The following is a 23,383-nucleotide window of genomic DNA, read 5'->3' on the forward strand; positions in this document are numbered from 1 at the left end:
TAATATGCACAGAGACTATCCATATATTATGCAGAAACAAAGACACTGTCCAGAAGCACACATCAACAGACAGACAGACAGACAGACAGACAGACAGACAGATACACAGATACACATAAATCAAATTAAACCAAATATACAAATACACATAGAACAGCCACATTCATATGCGTAGACACTTGCACACACACACCGCACAAACAAACATGCACACACACATGGGCACACACACACACACACCGCACAAACAAACACGCACACACACATGCGCACACACACTGGGTCACACCGCACAAACAAACACGCACACAAACACACACACCGCACAAACAAACACGCACACCCACATGGAAAATACCTTATCAGCCAGTGCCTTGTTCTGCCTATCCCTCTCAGACTGGAGGTTGCGGTCAATGGCTTCTTGCTCTTGTTTGAACTTAGCCAAAAGCCTCTTGTACTCATCATCAGAGAGCTTGTCGCCCTTGAGCAGCAACTCCCTGTCAAACTGGGCCTTGTGCGAGTCAGCCACCTGGTAAAAGCAGTAACAAAGTAACAGTTAAACACAGATTCCTGTGCATGTTTGTCATTGCAGAAATTGTAAATGCAGAATAAAAACAGAGCAAAATGCCACACTCCCCTCCCCCTAGCCACACACCCCAAAAAACGTAAATGCCATTATCCAATTCCTAATTATTTGTATTGGGCTTTTGAAATACTCTCATTTCACACACACACACACACACACACACACAGTCACAGACACACACACACGTACACACACACTATATACACGCACATTTAATTCCAATTACAATGTAAAATCAATTACAAAACCTACCCCAACCACACCAATCATTCTCAAAACACACCCATCACTTACCAGCCTCTTCTGTTGGTTGATCTGGTCATTGACAGCTCGTTGCTGATTGGCCAGGTCTTCATCCATGTTGTGTTCGACCAATCGCTGCTGCTCTCTGTGCTGGAGCTCCAGGGCTTCCTGTCGCGAGAGCTGCTCCTGAACAAGAGCCTCCTGTTCTGCGTTCAGAGATTCGCCGTTCAGTTGGTCGACAATGGTGGAAATCATCTCCGCAGACTCATTGTCTCCCTTTGCAGCCTGAAAGGTGAGAAATTGGTGTTAAGATTCTTCTCACAGAAGTGTAAATTACATATAGCATATGTACCTCTTTGTAATGCTGAAACACTGTAATAATAAAAAGGCTATATAGCATCAGCTGTATGTGAAACGATGCACCGATCATCATCAAAATCTTACATTAGTTAACGTACCTATAAACATTTTTCACTATTTGTTTTACTCCATACTGCCGTTTTTAGCAGCATTAGTGACTGAGCCACCTCACATTGATAAGAATTTCGACGGGCGCTGTGGCGGGGTGGTAAGACGTCGGCCTCTTAATCGGAAGGTCGAGGGTTCGAATCCCGGCCGCGGCCGCCTGGTGGGTTAAGTGTGGAGATTTTTCCGATCTCCCAGGTCAACTTATGTGCAGACCTGCTAGTGGCTTATCCCCCTTCGTGTGTACACGCAAGCACAAGACCAAGTGCGCACGGAAAAGATCCTGTAATCCATGTCAGAGTTCGGTGGGTTATGGAAACACGAAAATACCCAGCATACTTCCTCCGAAAGCGGCGTATGGCTGCCTAAATGGCGGGGTAAAAACGGTCATACACGTAAAAATCCACTCGTGCAAAAACACGTGTACGTGGGAGTTTCAGCCCACGAACGCAGAAGAAGAAGAAGATAAGAATTTCAGCTTACGAACACACACACACACAAAAACTGTAAAAATGAGGAACTGGTGTTGGAAACACTGGCAATTCCACTCTAGATAAGAAGAAACTTCCACAAGCTTAGCTAAGCTAATGAATTGATATTCACTACAGTGGAACCCCCTTTTAAGACCTCCACAAATCTAAGACAAGCAGGTCTTAAAAAGGAGGGAGTCGTAAACTAGTGGCAAATTTACAGAGGTTATGAACAGAAAATCTTAGAAAGCAGGGTCTTGAAAGGGAGGGAGTCTTAAATGGGGGGGGGGGGGTCTTAAACGAGAGGTTCCACTGTATTTCTTTTTTTTTCACACTCACATGGTTTCTGGTGATGTGATCCAGCTCTTTGTTGACAGCCCTGTCACGGTCTAGTTGCTCGTCCATGCGCTTCCTGGCTGCCAGCTTTGCGATCAACTTGTCCTGCTGGCGCTGCTTGTCATCCTGATGACGACTCTCCACGCGGCGAGTCTGATCGTGGAAGTCGGCAAGGATGCGATCACGCTCCTCAGCCGAGGAGTTCTTCAGCAACTCCTTCAGAGCCTCTTCCTGCTCGCGTCGCAGCTGATCCTTCTCATATTCCTTCCATGCTTTCATGACGAAACTCTCCTCGTCCAGTCGATCAGCTTCATTCTGTGTGCTTCTTGCCTCTTTCAGATTTTCTAACTCCTCCTCTGTGAGGTTTTCTGCATCACTGTCGCTAACCTCATTGCTGATATCACGGCCCTTGCGCAGCTTTAGTTGTTTGATGAAATCAGATGAACAGTCCATCAGTAGGTTGTTTCGATCAACTGCTCGCTTCAAAATGTCCGATGTCTTCTCTCGGCTGAGTCCCAGGTTTTGCAAGAAGTCCCCAAAGCCATCATCAATGTCCACTTCATCAAAGGACTGTTGAGAGAAGACATCAAAATGTATCCAATCATGAAGATTATTCTTCCTATCATACTTCCATACTATCTACCTAGAAACAACAACGCCTTAATCTTGCCTGCACCATAAAATCTTTATCCTAATGCTTTGTCCTGTGTGATAGGAAAACTTTCTCATGTGTTGCCCTAATTGCAAATGCAGTAAATAAGCACTCACACCTGGTACAGATAAAGTAACAGGACAAAGCATTAAGCATTTTATTCAAACAGATCCTTCACATACACTTTCATGATTCAATCATTATCCACAACCTATAAAACAATCCTGCTTACGAAAAAAACCAATTGTTTAACATAAAATGTTTTGAAAACTAGTAGAATAGGTGAACCTTTCAATGATTCTGATGCCAGACTCTTATCACTTGGCTTGAAAATGTCTTTCTTTACTTTTCTTTATTTGGTGTTTAACGTCGTTTTCAACCGTTCAAAGTTATATCGCGACGGCGAAAGGGGGGAGATGGGATAGAGCCACTTGTTAATTGTTTCTTGTTCACAAAAGCACTAATCAAAAAATTGCTCCAGGGGCTTGCAACGTAGTACAATATATGACCTTACTGTGAGAATGCACATTTCCAGTACAAAGGACTAACATTTCTTACATACTGCTTGACTAAAATCTTTACAAACATTGACTATTTTCTATACAAGAAACACAACAAGGGTAAAAGGAGAAACAGAATCCGTTAGTCGCCTCTTACGGCATGCTGGGGAGCATCGGGTAAATTCTTCCCCCTAACCCGCGGGGGGAGCTTGAAAATGTCCAGGGCTCCCCACTTTCACCCTTATAACAAACAGTGAGCCTCACCCGCTCCACAGAATGGATCTCTGCAGTCTTCAGCTCAGCAGCCTGAATCTCAAGCTTCTGCTGCTTGACCTTGAGGTCGTGCATCATCTCGTCGCGCGACTGCTGTGTGATGTCAGGCACCTCATCAGCCGCGACTCCTTCGTTCTGGGCCTCTGCGATGTGCTGGTGGTGCAGCTGCTTCTTCCTCTGGCGTCGGAGTTCCAAGAGCTTCTCTCGTAACCCAGCCAGCTGCTGCTGCTTCTGCTTCTCCAGGGAGCTGTTGAGCTTACTCATGTTGTTGGCGTAGTCCATCATGATCTTCTCCTTGTCCTTCTCGTTCTTAGCCTTGGCCAGTTTGGCGGCAAAGTCTTTGGATATGTCCTCTTTGGAGTCCTTCTTCTTCTTCTCAAAGTCATTGATGGTATCCTCCAGGTTCTGAACCTCGTCAGAGTGGAGGTCGTTCTCCAGCTTGGCTGCCTCGTAGGCCTGCTTCTCAAAGAGGAACTTCTTCTTGTCGTCCATCTCCTGTTCAGACAGGTTGCCTGAAGTCTTGGCTCTGGACATGTCACCAATGACGATGACGCCTGTTGAAGACCGAGATGATGGTGAGTCCGTGCTGTCTGTGCCTGAACTCTTCACCAACGTGCTGGAGGTCTTCTGGCCCTGCTTCTGTGGCTGCTGCTTCTGCTGTTGTGGAAGCTGAAGCCTTGCTCCTTGTTTTCCGAGTCCACCACCACCTTGCTGACCGTGTACGTTGATGTTGGTCACGTTGGAGGTGCTGCCACCATCCTGACCCATATGCAGCAAGTTCAGCAACTCCGGGGACAGGTAGAACGGTCCTCCAGACTCCAGCATAGCGATCAGCTGCCTCAGGAGTGGGATCAGCTCAGAGTCCTGGTTTCCTGAGGCGTCAGCGTCACCGTACACACCAACGAGCTGGGCATCATAGTCACCGGCAAGCAGAGCGCTGCGAGTGAGGATCACCTTGGCTTCAACCAGGCACAGCTCTGAGAACTGTCGGGCATACTCCAGGGAAGAGTGCTGCTCGTCGATGTTTTCAATCCTGGTCCTGAGCTGGTCTCTGAGCTCGCCTTGCAGCCTAGCCTTGGCCTGCTTGTAGCGCTGCATGGTGGTGGTTTCGGCCTCAGGGTTCATGGCGCCCTCCAGGTCACCCAGCCTGTCCTGGTACCGCTTCTCCTCCTGCTCCAGCTTGGCGAAGCATTTTCTGATCACCTCCGAGAACTTGACCTGCGTGGCCACGTGAGACTCTTCACGCTCGTGTTCCTCCTTGTCACCGGCGGTGAGGATGGCCACGATGTCCGCAGGGATGACGGAGGCGTAGTCCTGCTGGGCAGCTCCGCGACGCTGGACTTCTCGCTTGGCGTTCTCCAGCAGCTGGTTGGCCTGGCTGTCCATGTCCTCCAGGGATCGCTGGACGTGGCGGGATGTGATGGTGTCCAGGTTGTACATCATGGTCAGGGCCAGCTCCTGCTCCTTCTTGGCCAGCTGAACGCAAAGAACAGAGAGAATTGTTTAGTGGAAGTGTATGTGATAATATAGAAAAGATGTCAGATCACACAAAATGGTGGTATCTGCTCTGTACATATTCTTGCCTAGGTAGAGCAGCAGTCAGATATTGAATGATTGATTAACTTCACACAGAAGGAAATCTGTCAAAATCTGAATTTAATCATAACTTAACATGAACACTCGCAAGCAAAACAGAACAATAGGAACTAAATCAGTGGAACCACAGCATGATTCTTGGTAAACAGCAATCAAATGCACTTTGCCTTGTGAGCAACAAAGCTGATCAATAACCAAACTGAAGCAATTCAATCAAACAAAATAAAACTCCTAAATACACACAAAAAACACTGGCCGTAATATAAAAGACTTTCAAAAGTGCAGCCGGTTGGTATGAGCAGGTGCCCAAGCCTGGCCGGAGTTTCAAAACAGGAAAGTGCTACAGTTGGAAGCGTCTTTTTCTACAAAATCTGCAAGAAATAAATGAATTCCAAAAATAACTCTATCGGGTTTGTATGGGTTATGAAAGAGTGAATACCCTTGCTTTGAGGGAGACCAACATTGCACGGGCCAATCACAAGCAAGGGTAGTGTCTGAAACACGTGGACAAGGAGCACGTGTGCATTTATCTGTCCCCGAAAAAGCAAGGTTATTCACAACCCACACAAACCCGACAGAGTTATTTCCGACCATCCTCTAGGATGAAATGCGTGTGTGCATCTTTGTGGCATAGGTTACAGTGTTTCAACGATACACTTCTTTGGCAGTCACGGGTCTGACTTTCAGTTTCAGAGAAAAGCACAGATTTTACCCCAAAACACACCCAGAGCATCCCTTACCTCCTGTTCTCGCTGCCTCTGGCGCCTCCAGTATCCCCTCCTGGCCACTATCTCCTCCTCCAACATGCCAACAGCACCGGGCGGAGGTTTGGGTTTGCGGTGAGCGCTGGAGGCTTGAGTCACCGGCACCACCAGCTTGCTCTCCTTGTTGAGCTTGGCGCCAATCACCGGGCTCATCTCTCCTGACACTGGGTCCACTGCCTTGCGGCCGATCATGATGGGAACCAGCCCTACAAGAAAGGTTTTTACGATGACTCAGTTATTTTGTATTCATTTTATTCATATAGCAGAGGATGTTTGATTGCTGATGAGCACAGCACAGATTTAAAAATAGAGGCCAAAAATACAAGTCTTATGATCACTGCAGTGTGCATGAAAGCTTAATGTACATTTTCAGCCAAAGACGATAATATATACAGTGGAACCCCCCTTTTAAGACCCCCCAATTCAAGACTACCTCCCTTTTAAGACCCGTTTTCCCAGATTTTCTGTTCATAACCTCTATAAATTTACCACTTTAAAAGACTCCTTTCATTGTAAAAACCTGATTTTCTCCGATTTTTGAAGGTCTTAAAAGGGGGGGGGGGGGGGGGGTTCCATTGTATCATTCTGGTGATGATGAAAGTCTGCATTCCTTGATGGCTGGTTGGTTATTATTGTGTATCGTCTCTTCAGCAGTTAACCCTTTAACTGCCTGTAGGACGTCAGCTGACGTCCTGGTTAACTTGCTTTAACAAAAAAAACGTTCAATGAACAGTGACAGAAGAAGAAGAAAAACAACAAACAAACAATGTGTATGTGTGTGGTGTATTCATTTATACATCAAGGGCACGCTATAAGTTGTTAATTCAGGTAACTACAGGTAATGTTTGTATATGTCTTGGCAGCAAACAGGTTAATGCTATTCGAGACCGATGCAAGTTTGTTTTCTTTCTCAGTTCACACAGAAAGCTGCATTCCTTGAAAACTTTGAGAACTCATCCTGCTTACCCTCTCCCTCAGGGTCCTCCATAGTTCCACCCAGCGGAACCACTTTGCCGGACCCAGAGTCACGGTCAGCGCCCAGGATGGGAACCTCCTGTCCGGTTCCAGCCGGATCAGCCATGGAGGTGCCCACCAGTATGGGCAGCAGCTGGCCAGTCCTGGAGAACTCGTACATGCCTGTGGATCAAAATAAGATAAGATAACTTTAATGCCCATTTTCCTTTTACATAAACATGGAAATTTTTCTTTTAGCTAGCACCTTAATAGACTAATTCCGGATTGTCGGGTTTGTATGGGTTATTGTGAAAGAGTTGTTTCTCTGGGAAAATTGAGGCAAACTTTCCCGCATGACATTATAGGCAAATCAATAGCGAGCAGTGTGTCTCCACAGGTGGATGAAGACTTTTCTTTTCCTTCAGAACAAAACAGGTCAGACCAGTTCAGTAAAACAGCATTCACCAACCTGGGGATCCACCTGTGGTAGCCAGGATAGCAGCACGATTCTTTCTGCGATCGATGTCCTGTCGTGTACGCAGCAGATGGGCCTTCATGCGATTGCGAGTCTTGCCCAGTTCCTTCAGTGCTCCTTCCATGGTGCTCTCCTCGTGTCGCACGTTGGGGCTGCTGCCATCTGAACCTGCATATTCAGAAAACATGGAAGTGAAATTCAAATAGGTATTACAGATGCTGTAGAACATGACTGCTCGATTTTAATGTATTTTAATGTGCTGTATTACCATTCCCTTTGATTCACGTTTTCATACTGAGCTCTAAATATCTCTGAACATTTTCCATTCTTTACAGGTACAGAATGATAGTACCAAATGGAGTGTACCAATGTACAGTGCTGTCAAATCTTGACCTGCCTACGTACATTACATCACAAGCTTAACCTCAAAAGCTGACAGCCTTTGAAGCAAATTCAGCAGAATGTAAGGACAATACCACAAACATTGTGATAAAATACACAAACCAGGAAAAGCGAATACCAACTTACCAGCAGAATGTACAGCATCCTTGTATTCTCTCAAAGTGTCCAGCGCCCTTGCCTCACAGGCCAGCACAGTAGCATCCAGCAGAGACTGATATCCACCGGCTGAGGGTTTGACCTCGTTCCTGGACACAAAGCCGCTGTGGACTCGAACCAGCTTGCCGCTGGGACCATCCACGAACGAGTCACCTGGGATGATGGGGATCTCGGCACAATCACCATCCTTAGAGCCTCCCACTGGTACCACTACGCCTGGAAATGAAAGAGGGAGATATCTTGTGAAGTACGAAATGAAAGAGGGAGATATCTTGGAAAGCATGAAATGACAGAGGGAGATATCTTGTAAAGTATGATATGACCTGCTGAGACAGCATAACGTCTTCAAAGAGTTTTCCAGTTTCATTCCTCATTTCTCAATTGCTCATATTCAAATAAAGACTTCACATTTAACTAGCACTTGGTGAAGATTATTTTCTGTGTGTTTCTCTCTTTGTTCCTCTATCTCTTTTTCACAGCTGAATCCTTTCCTAAATTCAAACCTACAAACTGCTTCTACTTCTTCTTCTTCTTCTTCAGCGTTCGATGATGGTTATGTCTAAATACATTGGCCCGTGATGTTGACAAAGTGGGCTGTAAACCTACAAACAAAGCTCTTTCAAAATATAGATACTACCTTCTTACTTTAAGCCAAACAGAAGCCTACAAATGTACAACTCACAACCCAAAATGCTGTTTCTCAGCAATGCATAAGTACAGTTCATCAATAGTTTTGCAATAAGCAGAAAATGTCCACAATAACTGAATACAGATCTATACTGCTACTCACCAGTCTCTTCATCCAGAGCAACAGCCAGCACAGGAACCGCGCGGCCACTCGCAGGATCTGCCATCAACGACCCGATTTCGATCGGCACCGGCAACCCCGTCACAGGGTCAGTGTGCACACCACCCACCGGCAACACAGCACCGGTCTGAGGGTGAAGGGTCATGGCAAGGATGGGAACGTGAAGGCCGCACTCTGGGTCAGACATAGGCGCTCCGTAGCGTAGGTCGCTCTTGCTCTGCAGAGGTTTCAGCCTGGTTTCCACTGGGGCGCCAGTGTTGGGGTTGGTCGGGTATAGTATGAAGGGGATGAAGGGTTCTTCTGATCGGGCTGCTTCACCTGTGACAGACAAAATGATGTGAAAAAGAATGAGCAGAAATCCAAAAACAGATAGACTGCTAAACGTTCCAAAATTCAGAATCAAAAAACAAGAATTGTAGGTTATTGGAACGTTTAATTTGAAGAAACACCTCAAGAGACTGGGCCTTGCGTATGACGCACACTGTGAATGTGGCTCGGAAGAGCAAACTCCGGAGCACATTCTCCAGAACTGCCCCCATCTAGAGACAATACGCCAGAAGTTCTGGCAAGAAGAGACCAGTGTTGGAGCCAAACTCTGGGGTCCTGCCGACGAACTGCGCAAGACTGCGGACTTCCTGGCAGCCACTGGTCTGAGGATTTAGCACGGCCATCAACATCGAATGCAGAAGAAGAAGAAGAAGAAGGAACGTTTAATTGTTCCAATAACCTACAATTCTTGTTTTTTTTATTGTTAGCAAGAATGTTTCAGCAGCTAATGCCATTACCATAGGGAAAAGGAACCTGTTGAACCAACAGTTATCAGACCTTCGTGCACTTCTTGCTAATTAGGTAAAGGATACACACCGAGTCTCAGAGGATATTAAAAATAATGGTCGAAGTTAGTGTATCATGAAAAATGCAAGCTTCAGCTATTATTTGGTTGCTGGGTGGTTATCGAAATAAACACCCGTTCCAGTTAACAGATGGAATGAAGCAGAGGGGGAAAAAAGTACAGTTACCGCGCCCACATTTACACACGTTATCTGCCAAGTAAGTCATCGAAAATATCTTCACACAAATGAACCTGTGCACTTAAGAGGCTGCAAAAACAAACAAAACCTTGCAAAGATCAATCAGGCAAATCGGCAATAAACAAAGCTGTCCACAGGCAGGTGCAGCAGCAAAAAAAGTAAACTTTATCTGGTCGCTTACCTGTGGCAGAGTCAATGACAAACACCAGCCTGGACGTGATGGGGTCGTATGACACGTTACCCAAGATGGGTAGCACACGACCCGTCTGAGGATGAACAAAGTGCTGTGGCGGAACCGCCATCACTATCCCATCAGTGCAAAGCATCTGACTTCCTGCCTTGGGACGCAACAATCCTGTCTTCTCGTCTACAGTCACTGACGATGAGCGCACGCTGCCCGAACCGTCGAACAAATCGTTGCGGGAGATGGGCATTCTGGAACCGCTGACCAGCAGCTGGCCTCCTGTGCCTTCTCCCAGAATTCCCCAGGCTCCCACGCGACGACACTCATCAGTGATCTCGGCAGACATCTTCTCGATGAGGAGAGCGACACGGTGGTCGACAGCATTGTGCCAGCTGCGGTGGAAGTCTCCATCGGAGTTGGTGAGATCTCCGCTCTGCAGCTTGGTAGTGTGCTCTCTCAGCATGCGAACTGCTTCACGCATGGGCGATTCATAATTCACCTAGAAAAAATATGTTTTTCTTCTGTTAAAATGATAAGTCCATATTCAACATTGCTGGAATTTATGCAGGTTTTTATAAACTAATCTACACAAGCAATTTTTCATTCCAGACTAAAATGTTCAAACCCAAAGGAATAATCAGAATTTGAGCACTGGTGAGCAAATGACCAATGTCTATCAGTGACAAATAAACATGCAAACAATGACCTACTATACTTAGACACAAAAACGTTGAACAACTAATACTGGAATGAGGAACTCATGCTTCTTCAAAATAATCTAGCCTGACAGCTTGTTTGTCACTCTAAAAATGAAGAAGAAACCCACACACCATAACTCTAATGTACTTACCTGATGTTTTTCACGTCCAGCTTCATCATCAAGCATCAGCTGCTCCTGCCTTGCTAGAACGTCTTCAAACTGTCGACCCAGCGTCATCCTTCTTTCCAGTTCCCTCTCAAGGTCGGACAATGTTCTGTCGTAGGTGGCAAGATCCTCATCTGTGGCCAGGGCTGTCTTTCCATTTAGGTTCATCTTGGCAGCCCACAGGCCTGAAAGAGTCATAAAAGTATGTGAGAGTTTCATTTATGGATATGATTAGGCAGCATTCATTTGACAAAAATTACAGAGGGTTCGAGTCCTTTACTGGTTCAAACAAATTGACTGATTCAAACGTGACAACATATATATATATATATATATATAGAGAGAGAGAGAGAGAGAGAGAGAGAGAGAGAGAGAGAGAGAGAGAGAGAGAGAGAGAGAGAGAGAGAGAGAGAGAGAGAGAGAAAGAGAGAGAGAGAGAGAGAGAGGTGATGGATGGACAGACGAACAGACAAAAAGACACTCTGGTGAAAGGATGACTTGCAACATCTAGGGATTTACTAGATTTTGTTCACGTTGAGATGAAACACAGAACACAACAACCTACCAAACAAGAAGGGCAAAGCCCACACGACTCACATGCTGAACAGACCTTGATCTTTCTTTCAGAATAATTTTACAATAATTTTACAATAAAACTGAGAAAAACAATATTTATTCAGTAAAGAAAATAATTACAGAAAACTTGGAACTTGAAGATATGTAACCTAACGTGAGTTAGTATGAAAATATAATGTATTTCCCTCACACATATGTAGTTTTGGAAGAGTTATTTTCAATAGTTCAAGGTCACTTCAAAATATATACATTTCAACTTTGAAGGACCCTTGCGACCTTGACCTTGAAGCAAGGTCAACCAAACTGGTGTCCAAAGATAGGGCTTACTTTGCCCTGTATAGCATACATAGCTAAGGTTGCCATTCTCAATAACTTCAGAAAAAACTGTGAAAATGTGAAAAACAATCGTTTTTAAGACAACAATTATGGCCCCTGTGACCTTGACCTTGAAGTGAGGTCAAGTTGCCAAACATGTTTCTGAAGATCTTGTAACCATACACCATCAGGCCACAATTGGTGTTGATAGACTTAATAGTGTCCAAGAAATATACAATGTTAAAGGTTTCACAGACGGACGGGGGGGACGGACGCCCGGACGTCCGGAAGGACAGGCGGACGATGTCGGTGAGTATATAGACTCACTTTTGTAAGTATAATGTATTTCCCTCACACATATGTAGATTTGGAAGAGTTACCTTCCATAGTTCAAGGTCAAGGTCACTTCAAACTATGTATACAATCCAACTTTAAAGGACCCTTGCGACCTTGACCTTGAAGCAAGGTCAACCAAACTGGTGTCCAAAGATAGGGCTTACATTGCCCTGTATAGCATACATAGCTAAGTTGCCATTCTCGATAACTTCAGAAAAAAATGCGAAAATGTGAAAAATGGTCGTTTTTCAGACAACAATTACGGCCCCTGTGACCTTGAACTTGAATTGAGGTCAAGTTGCCGCACATGTTTTTTGAGATCTTGTAACCATACACCATCAGGCCACATCAGGTGTTGATAGACTTAATAGTGTCCAAGAAAATCCAACGTTCAAGTTTTCCGGACGGACGGACGGACGCCGGGACGGACGGACGGACGGATGGACGACTCGGGTGAGTACATAGACTCACTTTTGCTTCGCATGTGAGTCAAAAAGAGTATACATTACTTCTTCACAAAGAGAATACCTTTCAGGGACTCTGACTGGTTTGCGATACGCTGATACATCTGCTTGACGTTGTCCTTGTGCTGACTGATGGCCTGCGTAACGCCGCGGGACTGTTTGGATAGGGTGTCGTACAGCTGCTTGGTGGAGAAGCCCTCCAGGTCCACCTGACGGTCGTAGTCCCAGAACTCATCGTTCTTCACCTCCACTGCCCCCGCTGTCAGGTAAGAACACAAACATCAACTATCAGTGATGCTTCCTAAAACCCTCCCTGATTTACAGGTTTGTTTGTTTGTTTGTTTGCTTAACGCCCAGCCGACCACGAAGGGCCATATCAGGGCGGTGCTGCTTTGACATTTAACTGCGCCACACACAAGACAGAAGTCGCAGCACAGGCTTCATGTCTCACCCAGTCACATTATTCTGACACCGGACCAACCAGTCCTAGCACTAACCCCATAATGCCAGACGCCAGGCGGAGCAGCCACTAGATTGCCAATTTTAAAGTCTTAGGTATGACCCGGCCGGGGTTCGAACCCACGACCTCCCGATCACGGGGCGGACGCCTTACCACTAGGCCAACCGTGCCGGTTTCATTTACAGGATTTCTCTCCTTTCCCAGTGAGGTTGTTATACAAGTCCTCACTTTTTACCATCCTAAAGAAGGCAGCAACAAGCTGTCAAAATATTGATTTAAAGAATGTACCAACCTGGTTACTGTCATGTTCTTTTCGCTTAAAAGTCTACAATCAGTAAAAGAAAAAAACTGATCAACTGGTCGACTAATTTCTTCATAAAATTGGTGGAACTTTTTTTTTTTTTTAAATCAGTAGTTCAGTCTATTTCCACTCTGTCTGAATTAGGTTTGTCCCTACTGTTGACATTAAAGCAGTGACTGGCTATGTATCTTTTCCTTTGCATATGGATTGCTACATGGATACAACACGCATGTTTTTGTCAAGGCATTTTCAAGTCTCTCAAACTGCAATACAGGCAGGCAACTGTTCTACTGCTACTCAACATGAAGCCGTGACCGAGCAACCAATAAGAAAACAATGACCCAAACAAACAAGGAACTAATACATACCATCAAGAATGGCAAGCTGGTCACCCGTGTCAGGGTCAAGCGAAGCGCCTGTGACCATTCTCAGGTTACGGTGGTATTTCCTGACTGGGTACACTATCGAGCCCTTGCTGGCGTAATCGTCAAAGTTGTAGTGCTGTGTCACGATGCGGTAGAATGGATACATGTACGATGTCTTGGACCAACCGTACCTTCGGAACAACACCTGGAAAGAAAAATGTGCATGTCTGATAAAAAAAATTATATTTTCTAAATGTGAGAAAGACTGTTAACTAGTAAGTACAACGGGAAGGTGGCATATTCCAAATTACTTTGGTAATTGCAGAGACTAAGGTGGCACACTTCTAATCAAGACTCATGAAAGTGACAATACACACTAAAACATTTCAGTCAAACCTCCATGGCGACCACCTCTCCATAACGCCGCCCTGCCCATATTGACCACCCCAAAGGATCTTCCCCAATTTTGTTTTCTATTTAATTCAGTTTTTCACAGTGACCACCAGTACATAACGACCATTTTGGTCAATCCCTTGAATGGTCGTTATAGACAGGCTCGACTGAACCAACTTTTTGTGTTTAGCTTTCTCTGCATGCAACATCATTTCCACAGGTCTTGACTGAGACCATGCCAACCAAAGTTTTTCTTCAACCTGCAAATATTCTCTATCATAACCAGAGATCCGTTGTATTATTAGACGTCCTTTTTCTGTTTCATTGAATGTCATATTTCTTTCGAATACATCACCTCAATCTCAGTCTAGCACTCGTAAGTAAGGTAACTCCTATTAGTTAAATTGAGGTGAGTATTCTTAGAAATAGTCATTTTACTTGTACAAAATCGAAAATTTTATTGTAAATTTTCATTTAATAAATATACCTACCCGAATCACATGTAGCAGTTGACTCAGTCTAAAGTGCTAGGTCTGAAAAGGCTACCCGTCTAAGGGGAGCAACCCCAACTAAAAAAGTGTAAACGTAGCTATGGTAATGACGACGCACCCAGGGAGTTACCTCCCCTCCTGCGTACTACGTCACTACTGCTACTGACCACGTGACCCCTATCATTCGACTCGAAGAATAAAATCTCCAAATCATAAGCGGGGTAGGTGGGAGGGACTACGATATGTGATTCGGGTAGGTATATTTATTAAATGAAAATTTACAATAAAATTTTCGATTAAATTACATATTCCTACTCCGAATCACATGTAGCAGATTGAAACAACAAGGCGGTGGGCAAGAAAAAGTTCAAACTCACTCTCAAATCCTTGTCAAGAGCTGACCCCCTGCCACCATGGCAGGCAAAGCTCTAGATCCATCCTGGCGAAGAGCCGAGATGTCACGCAGGTAAAAATTCATGAAGACATCCTCGGAACGCCAGTATGCGGTGTGTAGCACCTCCTCCAGTCTTCTTGATCGTAACACGGCCAAGGAGGAAGCCCAAGCTCGCGTCTCGTGAGCCCGAGCTGATTCCAGAGGAAGGACAGGCTGTGTCCCCCCTTCATTGCGGCGGCTCCACTCGTAAGCATGCTTAATGAGCGCCGACACCCACCGGGCCAGAGTCGTCTTAGTAATATCCTTATGTCTCTCCGTATTGAGAGAAATAAACAAAAGCTTTTGAGCTGCGGATCTAAGAGACTGAGCGCGGGCAAGGTAGATGCGAAGGGCTCTAACAGGGCAATTTACTAAGTCTGGATCATTCGGAGCCAGAATAGTGGACAACGGCCTGACATGAACCAAAGGAGAAGCTCGCTCGGGAGCCTGGTTTTTCGCAAGAAACTCAGGTCGAAACCGCAAGGTAACGGACCCATCTGATTCAAAGGAAATGTCGTCCGAATTACCGGAAAGAGCGTGGATCTCACTGCCCCTTCGTGCCGATGCTAGCAGCAAAAGGAAAAGGGACTTGCGTGTAAGATTCGCAAAACTGGCATCTCTGAGAGGTTCAAAGTCCGCTGAACGCAGAAACTCCATGACCAATAAGAGATCCCACTTAGGAACGGGCGTACGAGACTTGACGTCAGAAAGGGAAGCACCCTTGATGACTCCAGCGATCACGCCACTAACATCTATAGAGCGACCTATCTGGCGTAGGGTCGCCGAGATGGCCGATCTTCTTACTTTCAACGAGGCAGCAGAAGCTCCCTGAGAGGACATGAAAGCAAGATGGTTCGCCACATGCATCGTGCGGGGCGCCGTAGCATCCAGCCGATGCTCGTGACACCAGGTAACCCAGGCCCTCCAATGTGACTCATAAACGGACGAGGTAGATGCTCTGTGCGAGCGTCCTACCAGGTCCATGGTCAGATCTGATGCCCCTTTGCGCCTCAGAGAAGACCGCACAACCTCCACGCGTGAAGATTCAGCATCTGAGGCTCTGCGTGGAGGCTGCCGGTGTGAGGCTGTACCAGTTCTCCTCGCGTGAGAGCGAGAGGAATGGGAGGGCCCTGGGTGAGTCTCAGCAGGTCCGGGAACCACGGCTGAGACGGCCAAAGAGGAGCGATCAGCAGGAGGGACGGGCCCTCCTGCTCCGCCTTCCTGAGAACTCGCGTGAGCAACTGGAATGGCGGGAACGCGTAAGCCTCCAGGCCTGACCAGGAAATGTCCATCGCGTTCGTCTCCCACGCCTCGGGATCCGGGAATGGTGAGACGAACACTGGTAGTCTCTTCGAGAACCTGGTGGCGAAAAGGTCCACCTGAGGTTTCTGCACAAGAGACCAGAGACGATCCAGCGCTCCGTGAGTGATGGTCCACTCTGTTTGAAGCACTCTGTCGGAGCGGCTGAGCGCGTCCGCCAGAGTGTTCAAGCTTCCGGGCAGGTACCTGGCCGAAAGCCTGATTTGATGCTCTGAACACCAAATCAGGATCTCGCAGGCCCTGACCGAAAGCGACGGAGACCGCGACCCTCCCTGCTTGTTGATGTAAGCTGCCACTGTCGTGTTGTCTGTAAACAGACGAACATGCTTGGCCTGAAGGGAGGGCCGGAACTTGTCCAGAGCTAGAGCCACGGCTTCTAGCTCCAGCAAGTTGATGTGCTGCATCCTCTGATCTGCCGACCACAGACCTGACGCAGTCAGCTGGTCTGTGTGAGCCCCCCACCCCATCAAGGACGCGTCCGTGAACAGGTCCAAATCTGGGGCAGGAAGGGCTATCGGCACGCCCCTGCACACCCACTCCGTGTCCAGCCACGGAAGGGTAGCGGATTGGAACCATCCCTGGAGAGGGATGAGGGCATTCCAATCCACCGTGGGAGAGTCCACGAACGGCTTCAGCGCCAGCTGAAAGGGACGTTTGTGGACCCTCCCCAAGGGGACCAGGAGAGCCATGGACTCCATCTGCCCTAAGATGGAGGCCAAAGTCCGCAGGGAGGCCCTCGGGAGAGGCAAAGTGGAGCGTATGCACGCCTGGAGCTTGTCCACCCTCTTCTGAGAGGGCTGAACAGTCCAAGCCACCGTGTCGAAAGACATTCCCAAGTAGGTGAACGTCTGACACGGTGTCAGCTCCGACTTTGATCGGTTGATCGAGAAGCCAAACGAGTTGGCCTCCCGAAGAACCGATTGGGTATCCTGCTCGCACCCCGCCTGACTCTGACTCAGGATGAGCCAATCGTCCAGGTAGGCACGTAGCCGGACACCCCGCGACCTCACCAGCGCGCAGACCTGTCTCACGACCATGGTGAAGACCCAAGGGGCGAGAGACAGGCCAAAAGGAAGGGCGCGAAACTGGTAAACCTGACTTGCCCACCGGAAACGAAGCCATTTCCGGTCGGCTGGATGCATAAGAATATGGAAGTATGCATCCGTCAGGTCGATGGAAGTCGCCCAATCTCCCGGGCGGAGAGAGTCCCTGACCGACGCTGGCGTCTCCATCTTGAACCTTATCTCCCTCAAAAAGGTATTGAGGAACGACAGGTCCAAGACAGGACGCCATGCCCCTGAGGCTTTGGGGACGGCGAAAAGCCGTCCGTAAAACCCAGGGGAACTGTGGTCGAGGACTTTCTCCACTGCGCCCTTCTGCACCAGGGAGTCTATTTCCGACCGAAGGACGGAAATGGCTTCCTGCGAGGAGGGAGGCCTGAACGCCGGCGGACGCCTGACCAGAGGTGCCTTGCCATCTTTCCAGAGAAGACGGAAGCCCGACCTCACGACCCCCACGATCCATTGACTCTGTACAGACACGAGCCAGTGGGAAAGTGCCCGGGAAGGGCCCCCCGCCATCACCAGAGTGGAGGGCGGGGTGGGGGGGAGATCGGGAGCACTTCATTGGGGGTGAGGCTTGCTTCCAGAGCCGCCTCTCCCCCTGCCGGAAGACGGTCGTCTTCTCGAGCCCCGAGAAGAGGAACGTCCACGACCCTTGTCTGCCGGTTTGGGAGGGCCAGCAACCTTAGCCTGCTTCGGCTGAGAAGGCTGAGGCTGCTTGGACTGCTTAAGGCTGTGCAGGGAAAAGTCAGAGAACTGCTGGTCCCTGTTAGCCTGAATTTCCTGTCTTCGGGCATCAAAAACGAGATGCCCAAAGAGGGAACCCTCCAAGACCGGTGAGGCACGCAAAGTGTCCTTGGTCGCCTGATCCGAAAACTGAGAGTGTGACAGGAAGAGATCCCGACGACACATAACAGAGTGCGCATAGTGCACAGCAGAAAGTCTCATCTGTTCTTCGTTGACCCTCGCAAGAGCGGCCAACAAAGTGGAGACGTCATCCGCATCCTGATCCTCGCTGAGAGAGAAAGGATTCAGCGAATCAGTGAGGGCACGAGAGAGGGCCCGAATGAGAGTCTCAGCAATGGAGGCAAGCTCCAGCTGCTGACGCCCTGCCTCTTCAGAAGCAATCAGCGTGTTCTCAGAAAAGAGCACGCCGTCATCCTTCTTGATAGGCTTGGCCAACAAGGCAAGCATCTCCGGGGGAACTGTCAAAGATGAACGCGGGAGAGCGAAAGCATCCAACAAGTTCCTAGGAGACTTCTGCAAAACCAATCGCTTGTGAGACGACAGAACGAATGCAGAAGCCTGAGAAGGCGAAGCCATCCACTGCTGAGCCAGCTCCGGAACTGGGCCGTGAGGCACGAGCAGCGGAACCGGAAGTGAAGGAATTCCACTTCCGGAAGGAGATGGCTTGGCCAAAACTTGAGAAAGCTGAAAGGCTATGGATGGAGACTCCAAAAACCGGAAGTATGAGTCATCCTCCTTCCCAGAGCGAAAATCAGCCATCGCGGACGGTGCCGTCGAAGCGGCAGCCGAAGAGACCGAAGCCCCTTCCGCGAAATATCTCGAAGTGACCTCAGCAGCGGCCTCAAGAGCCACTTTGAGTCTCTCCGGATAACCAACACGTGCAGCCTCGCTGGCGACGGACTGAATATCCGAAACATCCGGCGAAGGACCGAAGTCCACGTTGCTGGTAGAAGGGCGGTGAACACCGTAACCGGAAACCGGAAACCCGTCCACTCCAATACCATCCGAACTCATGCCCTGAATAGGGAAAGAGTAAGAGGACGGCATGCCCACAGCCGCCGGAACCGGAACCGCAGTCGAAGCAACAACCGAAGACGGAAGCGCTGACTGCCCCGGCCAGGGCTGAGACACCTGCCCAAAGGGCTGGTGATGCCCCCCCGCGACCGCCACCCGGGAGGAAGCGGAAGCGGAAGAAGCAGCAGATCCGGTCTGAGCCGGAAAAGTATCAGACGCGACCGCGAAAGGCGGAAGCGCAGACACTGTGGACGGCGGCCGGAAGGCCGAATGCCCAGAGGGCCACGTCCGGTCAACCCCGGAAACGACCCCAGCGGGTGCGTACATCGGGGGACCTATGCTTCCGGCGAGTGCCGGAAGCGCAGCAGACGGAACCGGCTGGTCGACTCCGGAAACGACCCCAGCGGGTGCGTACGTCGGAGGACCTACGCTTCCGGCGAGTGCCGGAAGCGTCGAAGCCTGAACCAAATGCCGCCATTGCTCATCGACACGATGGTCTTCCGTGAAGCCAAAGTGAGAACGAACAGGGGTTTGCGGGTCGTGAACCCGCCGAAAAGGGCTGCTTCCCAGCAGGGAGCGTCCAGCGGCCTCACTAGGACCTACGGACCAGCCCAACTTACTTGCGTCGCCAACCACAGCGGTAGAAGGCACAGAAGCAACCGCCTCGGTCAAGGACAGCGTCACAGCCGGAAGCGGAAAGGAAGCCATCGACGGGACAACGGAAGTCGACGGCTGAGAACGCACCATCTCCTCTCTCACCAACGTGCGAAGCTCGGGAACCAGAGAAGAAAGCAACGATGAAACCAGCGCCGTCGAATCTGCAAGCGGCAGAGAAGACGAGCGAGAAACAGCGGTACGCGTAGGTTGATTAGACTGCCCCACAACCGGCTGGTCATTTGGGGCAGAAATAGGGACCGTCATAACAGTATTGTTAGCCGCGTCAGAAACAACAACCAAAATAGGCTTAGGGACAGAAGTGGAAGACTTGGGTTTAATTTTCCCTTTCACATCAGCCTTGCCGCGCTCGCGCTTTTTGTCTCCGTCAGACATGCTGACAACAAAATGGAGACACAAAATTCCAAAATGGCTACCACAAAATACGTGACCAACACGTGGCCGAAAATTTCAAGTAGCAACAGAAAATTACGTTCGATACAAGTAAAGGAACGAGCTCACCAACTACCAGTGCAGCGGGTGAAGAGACGGGTGTGGGTGCCGGTGGGTGTCTAAGCAAACACCAAACAGCGAACTTCCACTAGAGCCAAAAAATTCACGACCTGCTCCCTAGAAAGCTGAAGTGTCGAATGATAGGGGTCACGTGGTCAGTAGCAGTAGTGACGTAGTACGCAGGAGGGGAGGTAACTCCCTGGGTGCGTCGTCATTACCATAGCTACGTTTACACTTTTTTAGTTGGGGTTGCTCCCCTTAGACGGGTAGCCTTTTCAGACCTAGCACTTTAGACTGAGTCAACTGCTACATGTGATTCGGAGTAGGAATATGTAATTTAATACATTTTTTGTCATATTGAATGTCCAAATAAGTCTCACGAAAAAGTGTTTTAAAAACGTTGACAGGCAGATGCGTCAAAGAAAACTTTCCTTTTCAATGAATTCATTTTCATGGACAACAAAGATTTGTTATTGCTATTGACAGTAACAAAGAAAAGGAATTAAAATTCAGAAGAAATCTGCAATCTCTATGCACATAGAGGCCGGGTAGCTCAGGTGGTAGAGTACTGGACTTGTGATCCGAGGGTCACGGGTTCAAATCCTGGCCGGGATGGACATGGGTCAACTTTAAGTGCAGACTCTGAGACAGTATCCATGTCCCACCCCCCTGTCGCCACTGTGACACGTAAAAGACCTCGGTCATTCTGCCATAAATGCAGGTGGCTGATTACACCTAAGCACGCATACACCTGGGTAGCGTAACTCTGTCGCTGCTAGCTTTCCACTAAGAGGAAGCGACCCAAATTACCAAGCAATGGGACAGAAAAGTAAGGAAAATGAAAAATGAAAATACCAGCAGCAAGACCATGATGACCATGGCCAGGAAGGCAGATCCCAGCAGGATGAAGATGATGGCCCAGTCTGGTTCCTTCAGGATGTCCTGGCTCACAGAGATTCCTGTAGCAATGATGGCGCTTGATGTTGTGGCGAAGAACGGGCCAGTGGTTGAGCACTGAGCATTCTGAGCCATCACTCTTACGTACTAGAAATGGAGAGGTGAGATGGTTGTTGTATGCATGGTCTTAATGAAAAGCTCACAGCTATAACTGTCACACTTCCAGAAACATCTCCTTTGCCCTTAGTATAACACAATGTACAACCAAACAAAAACTAACCACAGTGAATCAAGTTTCCTTCAAAATTTTGTGTAATGAAAATAAGAGCTCATAAAATACTGTGTAAAATGAAAATTAGAGCTTATAAAACCCAAGTTCCACTGACACATAGGAAAGATTAAACATCATACCTCATACCTCACAGTGAGAAGATTAAATGCTTTTCATATTTGTTGACTACAAGAGAATAGAAAGTTCTATGAGCACATACAGAAAAATAAATTATATATCTCTTTTTGTTCTTACTGCAAGAGACTGAAACGTATCACCATCACATGCAGGAGATTAAATGAAGAAATCACATTTCTTACAACAAGAGAAACAAGGTTCTGAAACCACATAGAGAATACTAAACAAACATATCTCTCTTTGTTTTATGACTAGAGAATAAACAAATTATGTACTTTGAAAAGATACGAAAAATAAATACTCTGACAAGGTAAACAACCGCTATATTTTGCCCTTTGAAATGCAGCAAGGTAATTGCCTCCCCTGGAGGCTAGTTTCTCAGTGTTGGTGTAATTGTCATTCTTTGTATGCTGTGGTTTTTATTTTGGGGGGATTTTGAAAAACGAAATTCTTCCGACAGTCAAGGACCCACTCACCATCTTCTTGTTGATGTCGGTGCTGAGGTAGAAAGCATAGACACCAGGGTCGGTGAACTTGTAGGCAAACAGCGTTGTGGACGTGGCCACCTGGGACTGAGCCTCCAGCAGTGCACGGAAACCACCGTAGTCAAACTGGTCGTTGGTGTTGTACAGGTTGTTTCTGGGGGAAACATTATTATCACATTCATAAGACAGCTCTCGTGTCTAGGAGTATTTTTTTTCTATTCACTTCAGGTTCATTTATCACATTCATAAGCTAGCTCTTATGTCTATGAGTAATTTTGTTCTAATCATTTCAGGTTTAATCATGTTGTTGTTGATTTTAAACTTTACTTCCTCCGTGGACATCTCTTGCAAAAATCCAAAACAAAATTCAGCAAAATTAAATGCAAACTGAGCTCTTAGTTATTCTATTTTACAGGACCCCTTCTACTTCTATCAGATTATAGCTCAACCTTGCAGCTTCCCATTAGATTCCCTGTGTGTTAGAACCACGCAAACATCTTCTCACTCACTGAGGCATTTATAACTATATTCGGATTTGCGTCATATATCCTCATTATTATTATTATTTTTATTATTTTTATTTTATTTTATTTTATTTTACTTTTTTTTTATTCAAGCCTCAAGCCCCTGCACTCTGTAACAAAGGAAATCTTGAATAATAATATGAAAAGTTAATTGTATGTCTTACCTGTCATAGATGGGATAGTAGGTGTTGCTGACAGAGAAGAACATGAGTTCTCCATAGTTGAGACAGGTGGTAGGGTTGGAAATGCCAGAGAAGATGGAGCCGTTGACGGAGGAGGTAGCAAGCAGGCGACGACGAGAAAACGTAAAACCGGTGGTGCTGTTGCCGGTGTAGTTGCCCTTGGTGTTGCTCTCCACCAGCGTCAGCAGCTGTAAAATGTCAAGATGATGTGTGAAGGATGTTTCCAATTACAAGCTTTCTTTCTAGACAAAAAGAGAACACAACAGTAACCCGGTTTGGTACATTCTTAATCAAAATTTCAACAGCTTCACGATGCCTTCTTCTGGATGGTAAAAAGTAAGGAATGGCGGCGCTTCATGATGGATATTACATTACTCTTTCGCGTGCATTTTTTCTTTTGAGTTCTCTCGCGTTCTCGCACATACACACACTTATTCTCTCTCTCTCTCTTTCTCTGATAGTGGCCACCTGCAAGCTTCCTTTTTGTAATCAGAAATAAAGTTAAAACAACACCCAACTGCTACATTGCCCTATGACATAAAAAGGTCTTCCATATGCAACATATTTTTATTTCGGTCATCACATATTACAGCTGTCATTTGTTCTACTTCCATAAGATTTCTTCTTGTGATGAGTTTCTTCCACATGACAGAGAAATCTACAGTCTTATCAGTGTTACACCT

At 47.3% G+C, this 23,383-nt stretch overlaps 1 protein-coding gene across 2 annotated transcripts in view; it reads right to left on the reverse strand.

The window, feature by feature from the left end:
* LOC138959592 (uncharacterized) overlaps positions 1-23,383 on the reverse strand; it is a 236,235-nt gene that overhangs the window by 21,471 nt on the left and 191,381 nt on the right. For both annotated transcript variants that reach the window (XM_070331139.1, XM_070331138.1), the window contains exons 116-131: positions 22,683-22,888; positions 21,986-22,148; positions 21,059-21,247; positions 13,581-13,782; positions 12,516-12,710; positions 10,746-10,945; positions 9,893-10,394; positions 8,663-8,998; positions 7,843-8,088; positions 7,309-7,482; positions 6,852-7,022; positions 5,862-6,091; positions 3,517-5,001; positions 2,104-2,670; positions 881-1,114; positions 359-529 (exon numbers count right to left, since the gene is read on the reverse strand). In XM_070331139.1, coding sequence (XP_070187240.1) covers positions 359-529; positions 881-1,114; positions 2,104-2,670; positions 3,517-5,001; positions 5,862-6,091; positions 6,852-7,022; positions 7,309-7,482; positions 7,843-8,088; positions 8,663-8,998; positions 9,893-10,394; positions 10,746-10,945; positions 12,516-12,710; positions 13,581-13,782; positions 21,059-21,247; positions 21,986-22,148; positions 22,683-22,888 — 5,271 coding nt within the window. The remainder of the gene's footprint in view (positions 1-358; positions 530-880; positions 1,115-2,103; positions 2,671-3,516; positions 5,002-5,861; positions 6,092-6,851; positions 7,023-7,308; positions 7,483-7,842; positions 8,089-8,662; positions 8,999-9,892; positions 10,395-10,745; positions 10,946-12,515; positions 12,711-13,580; positions 13,783-21,058; positions 21,248-21,985; positions 22,149-22,682; positions 22,889-23,383) is intronic.

The sequence above is a fragment of the Littorina saxatilis genome, linkage group LG2, assembly GCF_037325665.1.
Source record: "Littorina saxatilis isolate snail1 linkage group LG2, US_GU_Lsax_2.0, whole genome shotgun sequence".
Lineage (NCBI taxonomy): Eukaryota > Metazoa > Mollusca > Gastropoda > Littorinimorpha > Littorinidae > Littorina > Littorina saxatilis.